We start from the raw sequence: 16,561 nt of genomic DNA on the forward strand, positions 1-16,561 counted from the left end.
CTAATAAGAAAAATAAACAAATGCTCTGCAACTTGCCCGCACACCTACAACTATCTATACCGCAGCAAACAAATAACATAATTCTATAACTAACTTATAACAACAATAATATACAATAATCCTCACATCTACAAACTACAAGCACTTAAATCATAAAAACTGATAAACTATTTGACTACTCTAACATATTAAAGCAATCATAAATATCTGGCAATATAATTCAATATAACTAACTAGTAATTGCAATATAACTAACTTATAATAATAACATAATTAATTAATCAACAATCAGACAAAATTAAATAATAAAAATATATAGCACACAACAACCAAACACTAAATCTATTGCTTGTACAACAAGATACACCAAAACGCTTACCCACTCACAAGCTTCGTAAGCAGTTTATACTCTCATTAACCTAACACGAACACTTAATACAAACTCATTAAAAGTTTACTGTTGAATTAAAATCACACAATAGTCAAATTAATACTTAAAATCAACAAGCTGCTCGCTGCAAAATCTAAACTAAAATAAAAACAACAACAAAAAAAAAAACAAACAAAAAAAAAACAAAAAAACAAAAAATAAAAAATAACTAGACTAGACAACAGCTTGCAATCAATAATTCTCATCACGTACCTTTAAACTATAAAGCCCTCTAATTGATAAAAACTGGGAAACTATAAAATTATTTTCTAGAAGGAAAATAAACAATCGCTCTCCAACCTAGCTTCACACCTATAGCTACCTAATAAATAATTCACAGCTACAAAGAAATAACATAATTCACTATAACTAACTAATAATAACAACATTATACAATATTCCCCACAAATACAAAACATATTAATGCAATTCTAAATAACTAATAATATAATACAATACAACTAACTAGTAATTACACTATAACTAACTAATAATAATAACATCACTAATAAAACAACAATCAGATATGGAAAAAAAAAAAAAATAAAATAAAAATAAAAATAATAATAATAATAATAATAAATCAAACAATAAATATATATAGCACATAACAACCAAAAACTAAATCAAACGCTAATACTGAGAACAAGACAAGTCTAAGCGAAGAAAAGAAGCTGACAAAGCAGACATCTTCAACAAGAAACAAAAGGAAGCAACTTTGATACCCACCCTCGCACGTACTGCTCATAAAAAAATAATAAAAATAAAATAAAACAAATAAATGAAATAAAATAAATAAATAAATAAAATAAAATAAAAATAAAAATTTATAAATTATAAAAGACCTATTAAACAACAACTTAGTTACCTGCGTAAACTAAATAAGCATAATATAATCCAAACATAAACACCTAGTATGAACACATCCTAAAGTACGCTATTTGACAAAATTCGATAGCCACAAAGGAAACAAATACTCTGCGCCATATATTAAAACTCAAATTACACCAGGCAAATGCAATCTTAAATTACTACACTAAATAACAAGACAAATATTCCTAAAAGCCTAAAAATCACTAAATGAAACAAAGTCTAAACAAACAATAACTCACACTAAGGGATACAAGTAAACAAAAAACTAATGACAATTCTACAAACAAAACAATAACCTAAGAATAACAAATAACCTATGTATATACTATAAAATCAGACTCGGTAACTTTCCACGTCTTATCTGGAAATAAAAAGATTTATAATAATAAAGCCAGTCCTTTTTGCTACATATAAAAGCACATACTTACCCAGCCATCATCAACTTGGCAGTCCTCTCTGGTGCCACCTGCAATGAAACAAATTACACTGAAATAATACAAACAACTTTAAACTATAACACAGTACTCAACAAACAATAATTAACTCCTGAATCCTAATAAATTGAAACTACTTACCGAAGCGAATCCAGACACCAAATAAGAACAAAGCTGAAAATACACAAAATGTTAAAAATTCGATAACGATAAAACTGTACAAAATACTAAAACTCGATAATGATAAAGTAAGCAACCCTACTCAAAGATAAATTGACGCGCAAGCTACGCTAGCACACGCAAATATAACAAATACCTCGCGCGAATACAAATAATTCTATGATCCAATAAAATAAATCATCGAAATACATGCAGTTGAAGTTCTCTTGCCGACAATTTTAAATGATCTCAACTTAATATAATAAATTTGCAAGTAAACGACGAAAACAAATATGTACTTACCAATCTTACAACATGGCCGCCTCAACTAATGCCTCCTGCAAATTAAGACTATAAACACAAGCAACAAAACTAAACGGGCTAAACTTCTACTTACATATGCAACACTCGCAACAAAACTTATTAATAAAAGTGCTAAACCCTAAGTAAAAACAAAATTAATACACTTAACAAGCATAATTATAAATAAATAACCGACTTAACAAAGCAAATAATAAAAACACTTAGCAATAAATTAATAAATAAAACAAATGTTAAAATGGATAAACAAAACGAATAAATAAACTTATAACTAAGACACGATATTTTAATAATATACCCACCTCGCTATACACGCTACTGAGTGAATCTTGCAGTCAAAACTAACAAAAAAAAAGAGATTTAAAAAAAAAAAATAATAATAACAATAATAATAAATCCAAAAACTTAAATATAAACAAAGTTAAAGCCCATAGCAAGCCAATAATAAATTAATATTCTTACTAATAAAACCAACAATAAAAACAATAAATAAAAATTTCAAAAAGATCAAGCAAAGCAAATAAATAATCTAGCAAGCAATCACGGTATAACAAATTCTAAATAAAGACGAATACTGCGGAAAGAAACAAAGTAAGCAAAAGCCAGAAAATAAAGGGTGCCTATGAATAAATAGCAAGTCTCAGACTAGCCTCTCTCCTGGATCCACTGAGTACTTACAACCTGGACATAGCTACAAATAAGAGCATCGACAGCAGCGCCTTCTTCTGCCTTCCCCCCCGGACCACTGAAGACCGGATGACAGCGACTGATGACGTTTCTAGAGTTATCAAATTAACAACTAACAAACCAGCTAAATGTAATTAAATTTAAGAATAGTAATCCAAATTAAATTTAAAGAATAGTAAACCAAATTGTATTTAAAGAACAGTAATCTAAATTGAATTTAACGAAGAAAATCTGACTTAGTCTTTACTCTTCCCCACCAAAATAAATCTGTATAAATAACTATAACCTTACTAGATAGATATATATATGTATATAAAAAAGAAAACACTCATTTATTTGTAAAATTCAAACTTTATTAATAAACACTTATATTAAGTTTCGCCTACTACTAGCTTATAATACTTACCACATAAGTGAATTGTAAATAAGCTGCCAACTAATTTCTAGAAAGTACTAATGCAAAGCACTGAGAAATGAATAAAGACACCCTGTTCCTTCTTCTCTCACCTTTACGCTGCTGGGCAGCCTAAAGCTTGAGGCGAGAAAAAGCAGGGCAATTGTGTATGTGATTCCCTCGCATGCAGGCTGAAAAGGACCGGCAGCTATTAGCAGCAAACAGCGTCAGTCTAGGCAAAAAGCCACCAAAGTTAGCCAGCAACAACAACAGCAGCAGCAACAAGTCCGTTTGCCTAGGCAGGCAAGCGCACAGCGGCCGCCGCAGCCAAAACGCAGCCGTAGTCTGAGTACGCGCCGTAGGCATCCGCAACCAATAGATGGGGGTGCGCATCCTGTTAGTGGGGGTGTTCATTTTCAACGTTTCGAGCAGCCAATAAATGCGAATATGCCAAGCATGCCAGTACAAGTTAGCTCTAGATTAGAGGCTAAATTAGATAAACTCATTGAGATGATGACCACTGTCTTTGCCTTCTTGATGGCCAGAGTTGGTCCCAATGAGCCTTCAAATGTCTAGTAATGTATCCACTTCCCCAAATGCCAGTAGACGCAGCGCTGCACTGCAGCATGCTGTAACTCAACGTGTCAACAACATCAAGATATCTTTTTGGAATGCTGCCGGTGTCAAGAAAAAGCTTAATGAGCTCAATCTATATCTCGTCAAGCACGATATAGACATAATGCTAGTGTCTGAGACGCATCTGACTGATAGCGATAGCATTGCTATTAATGGCTATATTGTTTATTTAGCAAATCACCCCTCAAACAGGCGCAGAGGAGGTGCAGCCTTTATAATTAAACAACATATATGCCATTATGCTATGCGCTTTACATCTTACGACTCGCATCAATCTGTCGAAGTTTCAGTCAGCCTGCAAAATGGCCGTCATATCAATATTGTCTCAATCTACTGCCCGCCGCAAATCATCTGGTCTGGGCAAGATTTCAACAACCTGCTATCTTCTCTGGGTGACACTTTTATAGTCGGTGGTGACTGGAATGCGAAAAGTCAGTGGTGGGGCAACGCCAGATCTTGTCTCCGTGGCCGAATGCTAGTCAATAGTATTCTACAAGTGAATTGCAACATTCTGGCAACTGGGTCGCCCACCCATTTTCCGTTTAATTCGCGCCAAACTCCGTCTGCCATTGACTTTGCGCTATTTAAAGGCATCAGGCGAGATTTGCTGACCATCACTGACTCTTTCGAGCTCAGCTCTGATCATCTCCCGCTGCAAGTTCAGCTGGTTGAGAAGCCTGTCACCAGCAGAGCAAAAGGCCACCTGCTTGATTTGAATGCCAACGTCAACAAATTTCAGAGCTATCTAAATGAAAAAATCTTGCTCAACACTGAGATCAGCAGTGCTGATGATGTTGATGATGTGGTCAATATTTTTGTCAAAAATATTGAAGATGCTGCAAACTATGCGAATGCACAGAACCCACGCAAGATAACGAGGACTAGATTTCGTGTAGATAGACAGACTCTGCAACTTATCGAAGCCCATAAGCAAGTCAAGCGCTATCTCGCTCGAAATCGCAATCCGATGCTTAAGATGCTCTGCAACAGGCTGTCGAATCGCATACGCAAAGAGCTCATATATGCTAGGCAGAAGTATGAGGAAGAGCTATTTAGATCTATCGATCCAACTGATAGATATAGTATGCAGAAGCTCTGGCGGCTGACCAACGAGATCAAGCGGCAGCCTGCTCCAAATCTACCGCTGTTGAAGTCCTCCAGTGGCAATGGCTCTAATGCGCAAAATGTCTGGTGCAAGACAACAGCCGAGAAGGCCGAAACATTTGCTGCAAGTCTTGAGCAGCGTTTTCAGCCAATCGTGACTACGCCGCCCAGTGATCTGGCCGAGATCGAGGCTCAAGTTAGCCAGCCATCTTTGACTGCTTCAGTCTCATTTCGGCCAGTCACTGCGGCTGAGGTCATCAGTCACATCAGCACGCTAGAGAACAAAAAAGCGGCTGGATTGGATCAAATTGATAATCACACCATTAAAGCGCTGCCTATGAAGGCTATTCTGTATCTCGTCTTGATATGCAATAACTCTTTTAGACTGGGTCATTTCCCTTCTTGCTGGAAGTTAGCGATGGTGAAGATGGCGCATAAGCCTGGCAAGCCTACGCAACACGTCGCATCATACAGGCCAATAAGTCTGCTGTCTGGCCTCTCAAAGATACTCGAGTATCTTATTTTGAGCCGTATGCTGGAGCAAGATACTCTTGTAAATGCGATCCCAAACCATCAATTTGGATTCCGCAAAGCGCACTCAGCTGAACAGCAATTGGGTCGAGTCACCCAATTTATTATTAAAGCGTTTGATGACCATAAATACTGCTCTGCTGTGTACATGGATATCAAGGAAGCCTTTGATCGAGTGTGGCATACAGGCTTGAAGTATAAGCTCAAGATGCTATTGCCGGATGCTCTCTACCGCATCCTCTGCTGCTATCTAACAGATCGCACTTTTATTGTTGAGTGTCACGGTGGCTGTCGCTCAGGTATTAAGCAAATTCACGCTGGTGTGCCACAAGGTAGCTTGCTCGGGCCTATCTTGTACAATGTGTACACCAGCGATATACCGAGGCCAGCTTATCCGCGAGGGACTTTGATTGCCACTTATGCTGACGACGTCATCGTTCTTTCGGCTGACTCTCGTCAAGCAGTCGCGCTCAGTCAGCAGCAGGCGTATATGGATAGTTTGGCTGAATGGGCGAGCAAGTGGTGCATTACAATTAATGCAAACAAGACTATGCATATCATGCATACGCTTAGAGTTATAGCGCCATATCAGGCTATTCGCATTGGCAACGAAACCATTGAAAATGGCACTTCTCATTCATATTTGGGTGTTACTCTAGATACGAAACTGCGCTTCTCACAACATGTCACTACGGTCGTTACTAGGGTTAGGGCTAGGCTTAAAAAGATAGATTGGCTCATCAATAAAGACAGTAAATTGACTCTAAGGACTAAAGTCATCATATACAAGCAGCTAGTTGCCCCACTTTGGCAATACTCGCTGCCTGTATGGGGTGCTTTGCTATCTGAGGCGCAATTCAGCCGCATTCGAGTCGTACACAACAAAGCTCTGAGAGCCATTTCTGGTGCTCAGTACTTTGTTTCGAACGCGCGCATCAGAGCTGATCTAGAAGTTTTATCTGCGGATGATATACTCAACAATCTCTGCGCCAAATACTATGATCGACTCCGGGTCCATACCAACAACTTGGCCAAAAACATTGCCTACGACCCGTTCATCCCACAGCGGATAACATTGGCAAGATACACGAGTCTCGTAAATACGCATTTGGCCAATGACATTGCTCTACGCACCCAGCGACAACTACAACGGGAAGCCGACGAAATTGCTGAAAGTAGGGAGCGATTCCTTCGCCGACGTGAGGCTCAGCAACGCAACGAAGCTGCACAAACAGCAGCCCACCAGCCGCAACGACTACCTGTTTTCGAGGGTATTGCGCCAATGCCGCGGCCACTACCACCACCATCACCACTTGCTGCCTATAGGGTCGTATTTGGATCACATAGAGATCAAAGCTAATTTTAGCTTAAGCCCGTATTGGAGAAAATGACCAGACTTTGTCTCGACTTTTCTCTATTATTCCAATTGGCCACTTGGGGCTATTTTTCTCTGTGCATCTTGTAGATGCTTATAAATGAAAAAATTGAATTATATTAATTAATGCTATCTATTACTGTTGTTAAACTTTTATCTTACTCATCTAATTAGTCTATTGTAAGCTACTCAAGCACTTTATTGTTATTTTGAATTATCTTTAATTTGCTCTTTTTATTAGTATTTTGTAACATTAAGCTGCACTGTTATTTTTGTGCACTTATGGCCATTTAAATTTAATCATTTAATGAAAAGTTTCGACAAATATAGTCCTTTTTAGATTTTAGTTATCTCATAGGCGCTATTTATATTTATAAAAAAATGCTATTGTGAAGTATTAAATAAATAAAGAGTATCCCCGTACTCTTCCCCTCATCATGCAGCTGCAGGTCAGCTGTTCATGTACGAGAATGGGAAGAGGCGGAGATCATTAATGTGTGTTCTTCATAGACATAAAAAAAAAAAACTATATTAAATTAATTTAAAAATAATTATTATATAGTTGCAATCAAAATCAAACATATGTTTACACATACGATATATTGCAGCAAATATCGCTATGCATAAACATTGTAAATATGTAAACTAAACCTAATAATAATTAAAACTAGTATATAATTAATTGATAACATTAACTTTAGAACTTAATATCAATAATTTTTTATCAATTGTTAATTCTTATTGTTCATAGTCTTTGACTTGCCATATATGTAGTTACTCTCGATAACTCACCGATAACTACATATGTAACTACTTACTACTGCACAAACATTGTATGGTGACAGTTGTGCATATTCTTTTAGTTATTGCAACTCAAATGTAAAATGAAAAGAAAATAATTATCTATATTAATTATCATTAATTTTCTGAAATTTAAACTATCTTTAGCTTATACCCATATTGGAGAAAATGACCAGACTTTGTCTCGACTTTTCTCTAAAATTCCAATTAGCTTCTTTGGGCTAATTTCTCAGTGCATCTTACAGATGCTTATTAATGGAAAAAGAAATTTGAATTATATTAATTAATGCTATCTATTACTATTGTTAAATTTATATTTTATTTATCTAATTAGTCTATTATCAGCTACTCAAGCACTTTATTGTCATTTTGTATTATCTTTAAATTGCTCCTTTTATCTGTATTTTGTAACATTAAGCTGCACTGTTATTTTGTGCACTTATGGCCATTTAAATTAATTCATTTTATGAAAAGTTTCGGTAAATATTGACCTTCTGTATATTTCTAAGTATCTTATAGGCGCTACTCATATTCTTAAGAAATACTATTGTAAAGTATTGTATGAATAAAAAGTATCTCCGTACTATCTTCCCCTCGCCATGCAGCTGCTGGTCAGCTGATCATGTATGAGGTGTGAAGAAGCGGAGATCATTATTGTGTGTTCTCTGCAACATACCAACAGAAAAGGCAATAGACTATACAAAGTTGAAACCCAAAATCGTTCACACAATTCAAAGTTGTCGTAGACATACGTCAATGCTCATGTCGCATGCATACACATACATATAAACATACACACACGCACATACATGTAAAGGCACTAAAATGCTTCTACAATGATCACCCCATCATTTGTGAGCATCGCGGCCCCTGCGTACACACAATCAAACATATTTCTGTAAGTGTGAGCACTTCACAAGATCGACCAAATTCAAATGCTAGGATTTGAAATTGCTACAGCCAGCAAGGGCTTTGCACACAGGCATACAAATGCTCATAGTACATGTAGCATACTGTAAGTGTGTGTGTGCATGCTCGTCGCGAAAACATTTTCATTATGCGCACCAACGCTTTCATACTCTTCCGACAAATAATAACGAAAACGCATGGCAAACGGCTTAAACAGTTCGGAATACCCTTCACACAGAAGGGAAGGCATCTGTGTTGCCGAATCAGCTATTTTGTAGCTAGATCTGGCTACTTCTTGAGTCCGATTGCTACACAAATTTTCAAACAGCTATTAGCTACAAATCTGGCTATTTTCAAATATATATATATAATAGGTAAGCTTTCTAAAATGTTATGCAAATTTCATTTCTTATCAGTTTTTATACCCTGAGCCCATTGAAAATGGGAATGGTTTTGTGAAAAAGTATGTAACGGGCAGAAGGAATCATCGCAGCTGAAATTTGGCATGCATCATATTTTTTCGATAACTCATCCGATAACTTTTTTTATCTAGAATTATTTTTTTTTTTTTTTGCTATGAGTATAGCGTTCCACCCAACTACCTTAATAAAGGCAAATTATAAAAGCGACAATGGTGAAAATGACGAGTTGGTGGTCATAGATGAGATATAATAATTAAATAAATAAAGTTGACTTTTTATGAAAAAAAAAACGGCACTGTTTTCTTTTTTGCTACTTTTTCAGCTATTTTAGAAGAAAGTTGGCTACTTTTAGCTACTTTCAGCCTTCGATTTTGCTACTTTTGCTGAAAAAGTTTCGGCAACACTGGAAGGCATGGGTTCTTGATGCGAAGAAATTTCAATTTTCGTGAGCTGCTGCTTGTGCTCACAATGTGAGCCTCACATGCATACATACATATACACATTTGAGAGAGCAGAGAGCATCGAGAGAGAGAGAGAGAGCAAGGGAAACATTGAGCCAGGGTGACCGAATATGGTATTTTAAATAATTTTTGGTATTTTATCAGCTCCGATTTTGCTCAAAAGTATTTTAATGGTATATAGGTATTTAGTAGCATTTTTCTTCGATTTTATGGTATTATATGGTATTTTCGGTTTGGTCACTCTTTAAATCAAAAGCAAAAATATAGAGCTGAGTGAGAGACTATGCCGGAAAATGAAAAATGGCTGGGAAGGAGCGCTAATAATATGGATGCGCACTGCAAAGCGTGCCAGACTAACATTTTGAGTAGGCTGGCGTCACTTAAGCAGCATGCGGCTACACAAAAACAAAGATTTAATAATTTTTCCCGTTTCTAATCCTTCGTGTGAACGCATATTCTCTCAAATTAATTTAATCAAAACGAAAAATCGAAACCGCTTTAAAAATGTAAATATATCACATATATTACATGTACAATAATCATTGCGCGAAAATGGGTGCAATAATTTTAAGCCCAGTGAACACATGTTATGTAAAGATTTCAACAAATTGAATTTAAGCTGCTCTGACGAAGAAGGCTAGTAAATATAATTAAATGAACTTAAGAGAAACTAGCAAGACCGGACAAAGAAGTGCCTTTATTATTTTATTTTAAGAAAATGTTACAAAATGAATTTTAAGCATTTAATTAATTTTAAGACTTTAAATATATATTGGAATATGGAATTGAATACGAATGCATATTGTTCTAGTTTTATGTTGGACTGAAATATTATTAATTTTATAAAATGAAATAAACAACAAACATTTTTTGAATTTTAAGCATTTAATTAATTTTAAGACTTTAAATATATATTGGAATATGGAATTGAATACGAATGCATATTGTTCTAGTTTTATGTTGGACTGAAATATTATTAATTTTATAAAATGAAATAAACAACAAACATTTTTTGCAATGGGAAAACCCTTATTTTTTCTATATATAATAAGTCAGTTATTATTTTATTATAATTTGAATTTCCAGACGATTCCAGACGATAAAATATGAAATAGTATTTTATAGTATATTTTTGAGACCAAATTGGTATTTTTCGTTTGGTCCGGCGCGGTCACCCTGTTTTACGCGACACTCATGTGAGAGCGTCACACGAACGAGTCATTGCATTGCGTCTGAGCGAAACAGATGCTAAAGAAAACAGAGAGTGACGCTCAGAGTGAGACGTGTCTGCACAATTTTTTTTGGTTATGATGCGAGGAAGAGAATAAACGAAAAAACGCTCAACTCTCATTTGCAAGCTCTGCAAATCATACAAAATTTACAAACTACTAAATCCAGAGACAATTAGCTTGCCATCCCAACCAACGGCAAATTTTGGGCTTTACAATTTGCACAGGCTGTTGTGCACAGAACGAATACATTTTCGCGACGAGCATGCACACACACACTTACATCCTTGCTACGTGTATGTGCTTTTGTGTGCGTGCGTCGCGAAACTCAATTCTTTCTCAGTATTTTCGTCTATCATCAGCCCAATATTTGCCGTTGGCCTGCCTTGTGAAGTGAGCACATGCATACATACATTTGTGTATGTGTATGCTTGTATGGGATGGCAAGCTAATTGTCTCTGGATTTAGTAGTTTGTAAATTTTGTATGATTTGAATCGTAATGTGACTATCAAATAGGCTATTATGATTAAGATTTCGGTATACTCTTTACTCAAAAGGAAAGAGCTGGGACCGTCGCGAAGAAATTTCAATTTTTGTGCGCTGCTGAGCTTCATGATTTGAGATCCCACAGAGAGAGAGAGAGAGAGAGAAAGGGAGAGTAAGACAAAAAACGCAAAGCGCATGCATGACCATCTCATTTGCGTGCTTAGACCGCACTGATTTCGTCGTGCTATCTTTCATTACCCGAGCCAGCCAATACCAAGCCGAGCGAATATGAAGTTGGCCGGGACCTGCTACACAGATTTTGCGGCGTGGAAAAACGTTGCTCTACATGTGTAGTCTATGTGTTGTTTGGACAGTGATACAACGCAATTTGAAGTCTCCAGGTCTAAAAGTGTTCAAATTAGGCTGAAAAAACAATGTCGATTTTTCGATTATTCTCGATAAAAAAGTTATCGGACGAGTTATCGAAAAAATAAGATAAACTTGTACTGCCTACTCGTATACACGATAGTATGCACGCCAAATTTCAGCTCTCTAGCTCTTATATCTTCTGAGATTCTTTTGCTCATACGGACGGACAGGGCTATATCGACTCAGCTCGTCGTCCTGATCAAGAATATATATACTTTATGGGGTCTGCGATGATTCCTTCTGCCTGTTACATACTTTTCACAAAACCATTATACCCTGATTTCCCATTTTCAATGGGTTCAGGGTATAAAAATAACACCGAAGAGATTCGAACCCCCTACTCTAACATTACTTGTGTCGCCTTTAGCACCCGCGCTACTGCTTTGCTTGACCAGCCAGTTGCTAAGATAGAATAGCTTATTAAGAGAGCGTCATCAGGCAAAACTACAGTAACGGCTAGAAAGTCCAGAAATCAATCGAAATTCTAAAAAATTCTAATCTGCTGCTAACTTGAAGCCGGTATCCAATATATGGATATAAATATATAATAAAAATCAAAATTGTATAAATTATATATGTATGTAATTTGAATGCAATGATGATAGCAATAGCTATCGATGATTTTCCAATTTTAATGGGATCATGCTGTTTTTTGTTGCGCACTAGACTTGAAAATTGCACTTTATACTCTGGTTAACAGCGTTTGGGCTGTGAATGAGTCTTCTGCAAACGGTATCGCTCGACTGCAACGTTCTTACTTTGTTTTTCTTTCGCCTATTGAGCTTAGGATTCAGGGTATGTTCCCAGTCTCGACAAGACTTTTTTTTTTACAAATAAGCTTTTTGATTGTAAGTCTTCGAATTCGAAAATTTGTATATGTTTATATCATTTCTACATACAAACTAAATTCATGAAAATAAACCACAACTAAATAAAACCACTGACCAGAGCACACATAGACTAGACATGTAGCGAATAGCTGTGCTTCATATAAGAATGGGACCATTTCGTTTGAGCGCTTGCAGCGCACTGACTTTGTCGTGCAATATTTTCACTGCTCGAACCTCCAGCGACCGAGCCGAGCAAATACGAAGTACAGTGATCGACCAACTTAACTTCTTCTGCTGTAGAAAAATTTGTTCTACATGTCTAGTCTATGTGTTCTCCGGTCAGTAATAAAACTTATATCTTGTAAAAATCTATTCAAAAGCAATCACTTTTAATAATCTTTTTACCATTATTGCAAGCCATTTTCCGTTATGGATAGCATATAATTAATCAATATGTTTAATATTTTAACAATTGGTAAACATCACTTAATATATAATCTTAAGCTACAATACACGACAAATATAATTGAATATTATTTTTGTTGATCCACCCAATCAGTATTTAATCGAACATCTGCGCAAATATTGGTTAAGTCACAATCATCGATAAATTCAACGTGCGTAAAAGGAAAATGACCTTTTCGTCCATTTAGCTCCCCTTCCCACTGGCCATTTATATTGGTTTTGGTGACTTTAATAATATCTCCTACTTCCAATTTCAGTGCAGTTTTGTCATAAGCATTAGGCACACGAGACTGTTTAACACGAGCTCGAGCTGGCAATTTGCGCTAAAGATACGTAAAAATATTTGAATAAATTAAATAAATAATAATATATGACCGTTTTTTATATTTAAGTTACGCACGTTTAAATCAGTCCTTTTTAATGTACTAAATTGGCTGGATGATGTGGAAGGTGAATCGGAATTGCACCCAATCGTACGTGCAATACATCCGTTTGTAATTGAAGTAGCTGTATGGTCCATGCCATCCTCCTCAACTATGTCATCGTACTAAAAAAAAAAATAAATAAATAAAATATAATGGATGGATACTCTTTTTAAAAATAACCAAGAAAAGTTCAAGATTATGATGATTTAATTTGATGAAAGCAACTTCAAAAACAGAAATTTGATATTAACTGAATTTCCCCTTAAGATTGATCAACTTTTCGAAATCCATGCCTAGTGGTAGTATGAGTCGTTCTGAGAGATTGACTACTGTTGATATCCATCTTTATTATCGTGATGGATCTTAGTCCTCTTGCGGCGTCAGAGATCCGCAAATATTATATTACTTAATACATATATGATATAATATATCTATGGCAATATTATATTCATTGCACGAACTTGTATGGATACCATAACTTTTTATATACACTATCTTAAAAATAATGTTAGAGCTCTTTTGATAGTCTTAAACTTAAACGTTTAAAAATATTTCGGTTTTTTTTTCACATAAATCGTCTAAGTACACATTTCGTTTTGACATCCTATTTATTCCTTACATCTAAAACTTGTATATATATATGTTATTTATATAAAAGAATAAAATAATAAAAAGCTTACACGTTGAACATAGGGAACTGGTATTTGTCCAACTAGACCAGTGGAATTGCGGGCTGTCCACCATTGGTCTTCATCTTTTCTGATTATCGTGAGAACTTCACCTCGTTGAAATGGTAAATCGTCTTGATCCTAAATGCTACAAAATGTCACAAAATCTAAATTTTTCTTTTTATATACATACACTTCCAACAAAATCGAATTTGCCAATAACTTTTTCAAGTTTTTTCTGAGCAGGTCGCTTCAGTGGTGTGGTATCCAAATAATGCAGTGTATAGAAGGTCAATAACTTAGGAAGGTTTTCGAATGATTGGTCACCAATCCGGTAAACAATTTGGTCTTGTTGTTGCACCTTGTTTATAATGTAGTTACTAACCTTAGTGTCTTCTCTTTAATTAAAAATAAATAGCATGAAATATCCATCGACTTATGTGTACCATACATTGATGTTCACTTACCTAACGCAAAGGACGTAATCGCCTTCGATTGAATTGCTGTCGCGAACCAAAAAAACTCCTCGTTCCCTCTCACTCATTAATACTTCGGTTGCTTCTTGTCTAGTCATGGAGCCAAAATACCAGCTGAAACGATTTATATCAATTTTAAGTTATTTTGATGAAAATAATTAAAAGTGCAGTATAATGGTATATACATATGTATGTATATGAACGAAGATTTATGTTTACGGTCAACAATCGTTATTAAACGACCGGAATAACTATTTGTTTGAATTCTTACCTACTCCTATCAGAGACATCAAATGTATCCATGTTTGGTTCAAAATGGAAAAATGATATTCGGCTTCAATTTAATTTATCACCAATTTAGTATAAAAATATACATATACATATAATACATATGTATGAATAATATACAAATACATACATACATACATATATATATATATATATATATAAATATAAATATAAATATATATATTAAATATATATATAAATATATATATTAAATATATATATATATATATATATATATACATATATATATTAAATAAAAAAAATTTTTTTTACTGTGTGCTCTTTTTTAACTTCTCCTTATGGATGTTCACATGGGGTATCGATATAACTGATAAAATTAAGATTTGCTAACCGATAAATACAATCGATGAAGATTGCTATGGAGTTACTTAATAATATCAATATAATATAAAAAATTAAATATTTAAATGGATTTCATTGGTATTATCCTACATTTAATTTTTTTTGTTCATGTTTTGTAATTTTTTTTTTTTTTATCATTAAATTAGAATTATATTGCACAATATATCGATATTACAGAGTTCGAGAGTATTAGTCGTACCACTGACCAGAGAATCTGAAAGCAGATTTAAAATCGATATCAAAATTTCAATATTTTTCTCGCATCTCTAGTGGCAACGCCATTTTGTGTAGAAGGGAAAAATTGAGAATAGCTAAACGGGGATTTCTTTGTGTTAATACTATATTATAAAAGAAATTGAATATATGTAAATTTGAGTTTCAAAGTGCTGTGCAATTGTAATATATTTACGGTATGTGAAAACCGTCGCATAAATACGCATTCTCAAGTGCATGCAAACTATGTTAGTATTCTTATGTGTGTAACTGTCTACATGTATGTATATGTATACTTGTGCAAAGAAACTTGTTTGACGCAGATATACTTAACATAAGGGTATATACATACATAGATAAATGTTTTGTTGCTTGCATTTAAAATTACAAATATGTACATTATAAATTCGGATAACTAATGTAATGTATTTAATGAATGCAATAACAAATTATATTTGACAACCGTGGCCATTGGTCGAAATTGTGGTTTTAAGTAATTCTGGAAAACTGCTTGATGTGTAGGTATGTATATATATATACATACCTAAATGTTCGAAAATACATTGATTAAAAACATAGGTGTCCTGTATCATTTATGAATTTAGTTCGTATTTTTGGGTCAAATTAATCCATATACCAAAAAACGAACAATTGAATCATTTTTTTTACTGCACAACTTAGAATGCATTTTGTAGACGTAAAGGCCAGGAGTTGACAAAACTTGACCCAAAACGGAGGTATGCTTATAGCTGTATACATGTACATACATGTTTAAAGATGTATTTGTGTCAATAAATCAATGTTTAGCATTTAATATATAATGGACTCATCGTATTCAAATTAAACAATTACTTTTTTAAAATTGTATTTGCCCAACAACGTTAGGAGTTATATCATTGAATTTTATCAATTAGTTTCATGTAATTTATTTTTTACTGTTTATATTACGTAAGTATAGTTGTTTAGTTAAATTTAGTTAAAGAACTTAACAGAATGAAGCTCAATCTTAGACTTCAGGCGTGGAAGAGTTGAATATACATAATAATTTTTAATTTAATATTCATTAATAAGTTAACGTTTCTGTGAAATTAAAAAAATAAAGTTGAAAATTAAAAAATGTAAGATATACGTATCATGTATTAGAACACGCT

General features: G+C 34.4%; 2 protein-coding genes and 2 long non-coding RNA genes across 10 annotated transcripts in view; 2 read left to right on the forward strand and 2 right to left on the reverse strand.

Moving 5' to 3' along the window:
- Window positions 1-400: 400 nt before the first annotated feature.
- LOC149268287 (uncharacterized) lies at window positions 401-3,488 on the reverse strand. Its single transcript, XR_016270772.1, has 2 exons — window positions 1,732-3,488; window positions 401-1,664 (listed from the first exon to the last, which is right to left on the reverse strand). It is a non-coding gene; the product is annotated as an uncharacterized LOC149268287 (long non-coding RNA).
- Window positions 3,489-10,623: 7,135 nt separating this feature from the next.
- LOC149268288 (uncharacterized) lies at window positions 10,624-14,800 on the forward strand. The gene is made up of 2 exons (XR_016270773.1): window positions 10,624-12,259; window positions 12,349-14,800. It is a non-coding gene; the product is annotated as an uncharacterized LOC149268288 (long non-coding RNA).
- On the reverse strand, window positions 12,865-15,200 carry Crk (Crk proto-oncogene, adaptor protein). Of its 3 annotated transcripts, none has more exons than XM_089472726.1 (7): window positions 15,108-15,200; window positions 14,818-14,880; window positions 14,538-14,660; window positions 14,264-14,468; window positions 14,083-14,211; window positions 13,378-13,524; window positions 12,865-13,300 (listed from the first exon to the last, which is right to left on the reverse strand). In XM_089472726.1, exons 2-7 carry the CDS (start codon window positions 14,847-14,849, stop codon window positions 13,046-13,048), a joined length of 891 nt encoding a protein of 296 aa, XP_089328852.1. In that variant the 5' UTR covers window positions 14,850-14,880; window positions 15,108-15,200; the 3' UTR covers window positions 12,865-13,045. The 3 variants fall into 3 exon arrangements, with proteins under 3 accessions (XP_089328852.1, XP_089328853.1, XP_017869182.1); XM_089472727.1 differs by having other exon boundaries at window positions 14,818-14,897; window positions 15,106-15,138; XM_018013693.2 differs by lacking the exon at window positions 15,108-15,200 and having other exon boundaries at window positions 14,818-15,031.
- Window positions 15,201-15,440: 240 nt separating this feature from the next.
- The window catches only part of LOC108615605 (uncharacterized), a 30,950-nt gene continuing 29,829 nt past the window's right edge, over window positions 15,441-16,561 (forward strand). For 2 of the 5 annotated variants that reach the window (XM_089472678.1, XM_089472682.1), the window contains exon 1: window positions 15,441-15,658. The gene's annotated coding sequence lies outside the window, so the exon portion shown is untranslated. Of the gene's footprint in view, window positions 15,659-15,706; window positions 15,933-16,561 lie in introns of those variants that run through there. The other 3 variants (XM_089472679.1, XM_089472680.1, XM_089472683.1) reach the window with 2 other exon arrangements.

This window comes from Drosophila arizonae, chromosome 6 (assembly GCF_054131065.1).
Source record: "Drosophila arizonae isolate 15081-1271.41 chromosome 6, UAZ_ARI_1.0, whole genome shotgun sequence".
Lineage (NCBI taxonomy): Eukaryota > Metazoa > Arthropoda > Insecta > Diptera > Drosophilidae > Drosophila > Drosophila arizonae.

Excerpts from the sequence above, each read along its gene's own strand:
- Crk (XM_089472726.1), bottom strand. The coding sequence starts at position 14,849 with ATGGATACATTTGATGTCTCTGATAGGAGTAG. Across the intron at positions 14,661-14,817 it reads GATGTCTCTGATAGGAGTAG|CTGGTATTTTGGCTCCATGA; the intron begins GTAAGAATTCAA and ends AAATCGTTTCAG. Across the intron at positions 13,301-13,377 it reads TAAAAAGGACTGATTTAAAC|CGCAAATTGCCAGCTCGAGC; the intron begins GTGCGTAACTTA and ends ACGTATCTTTAG.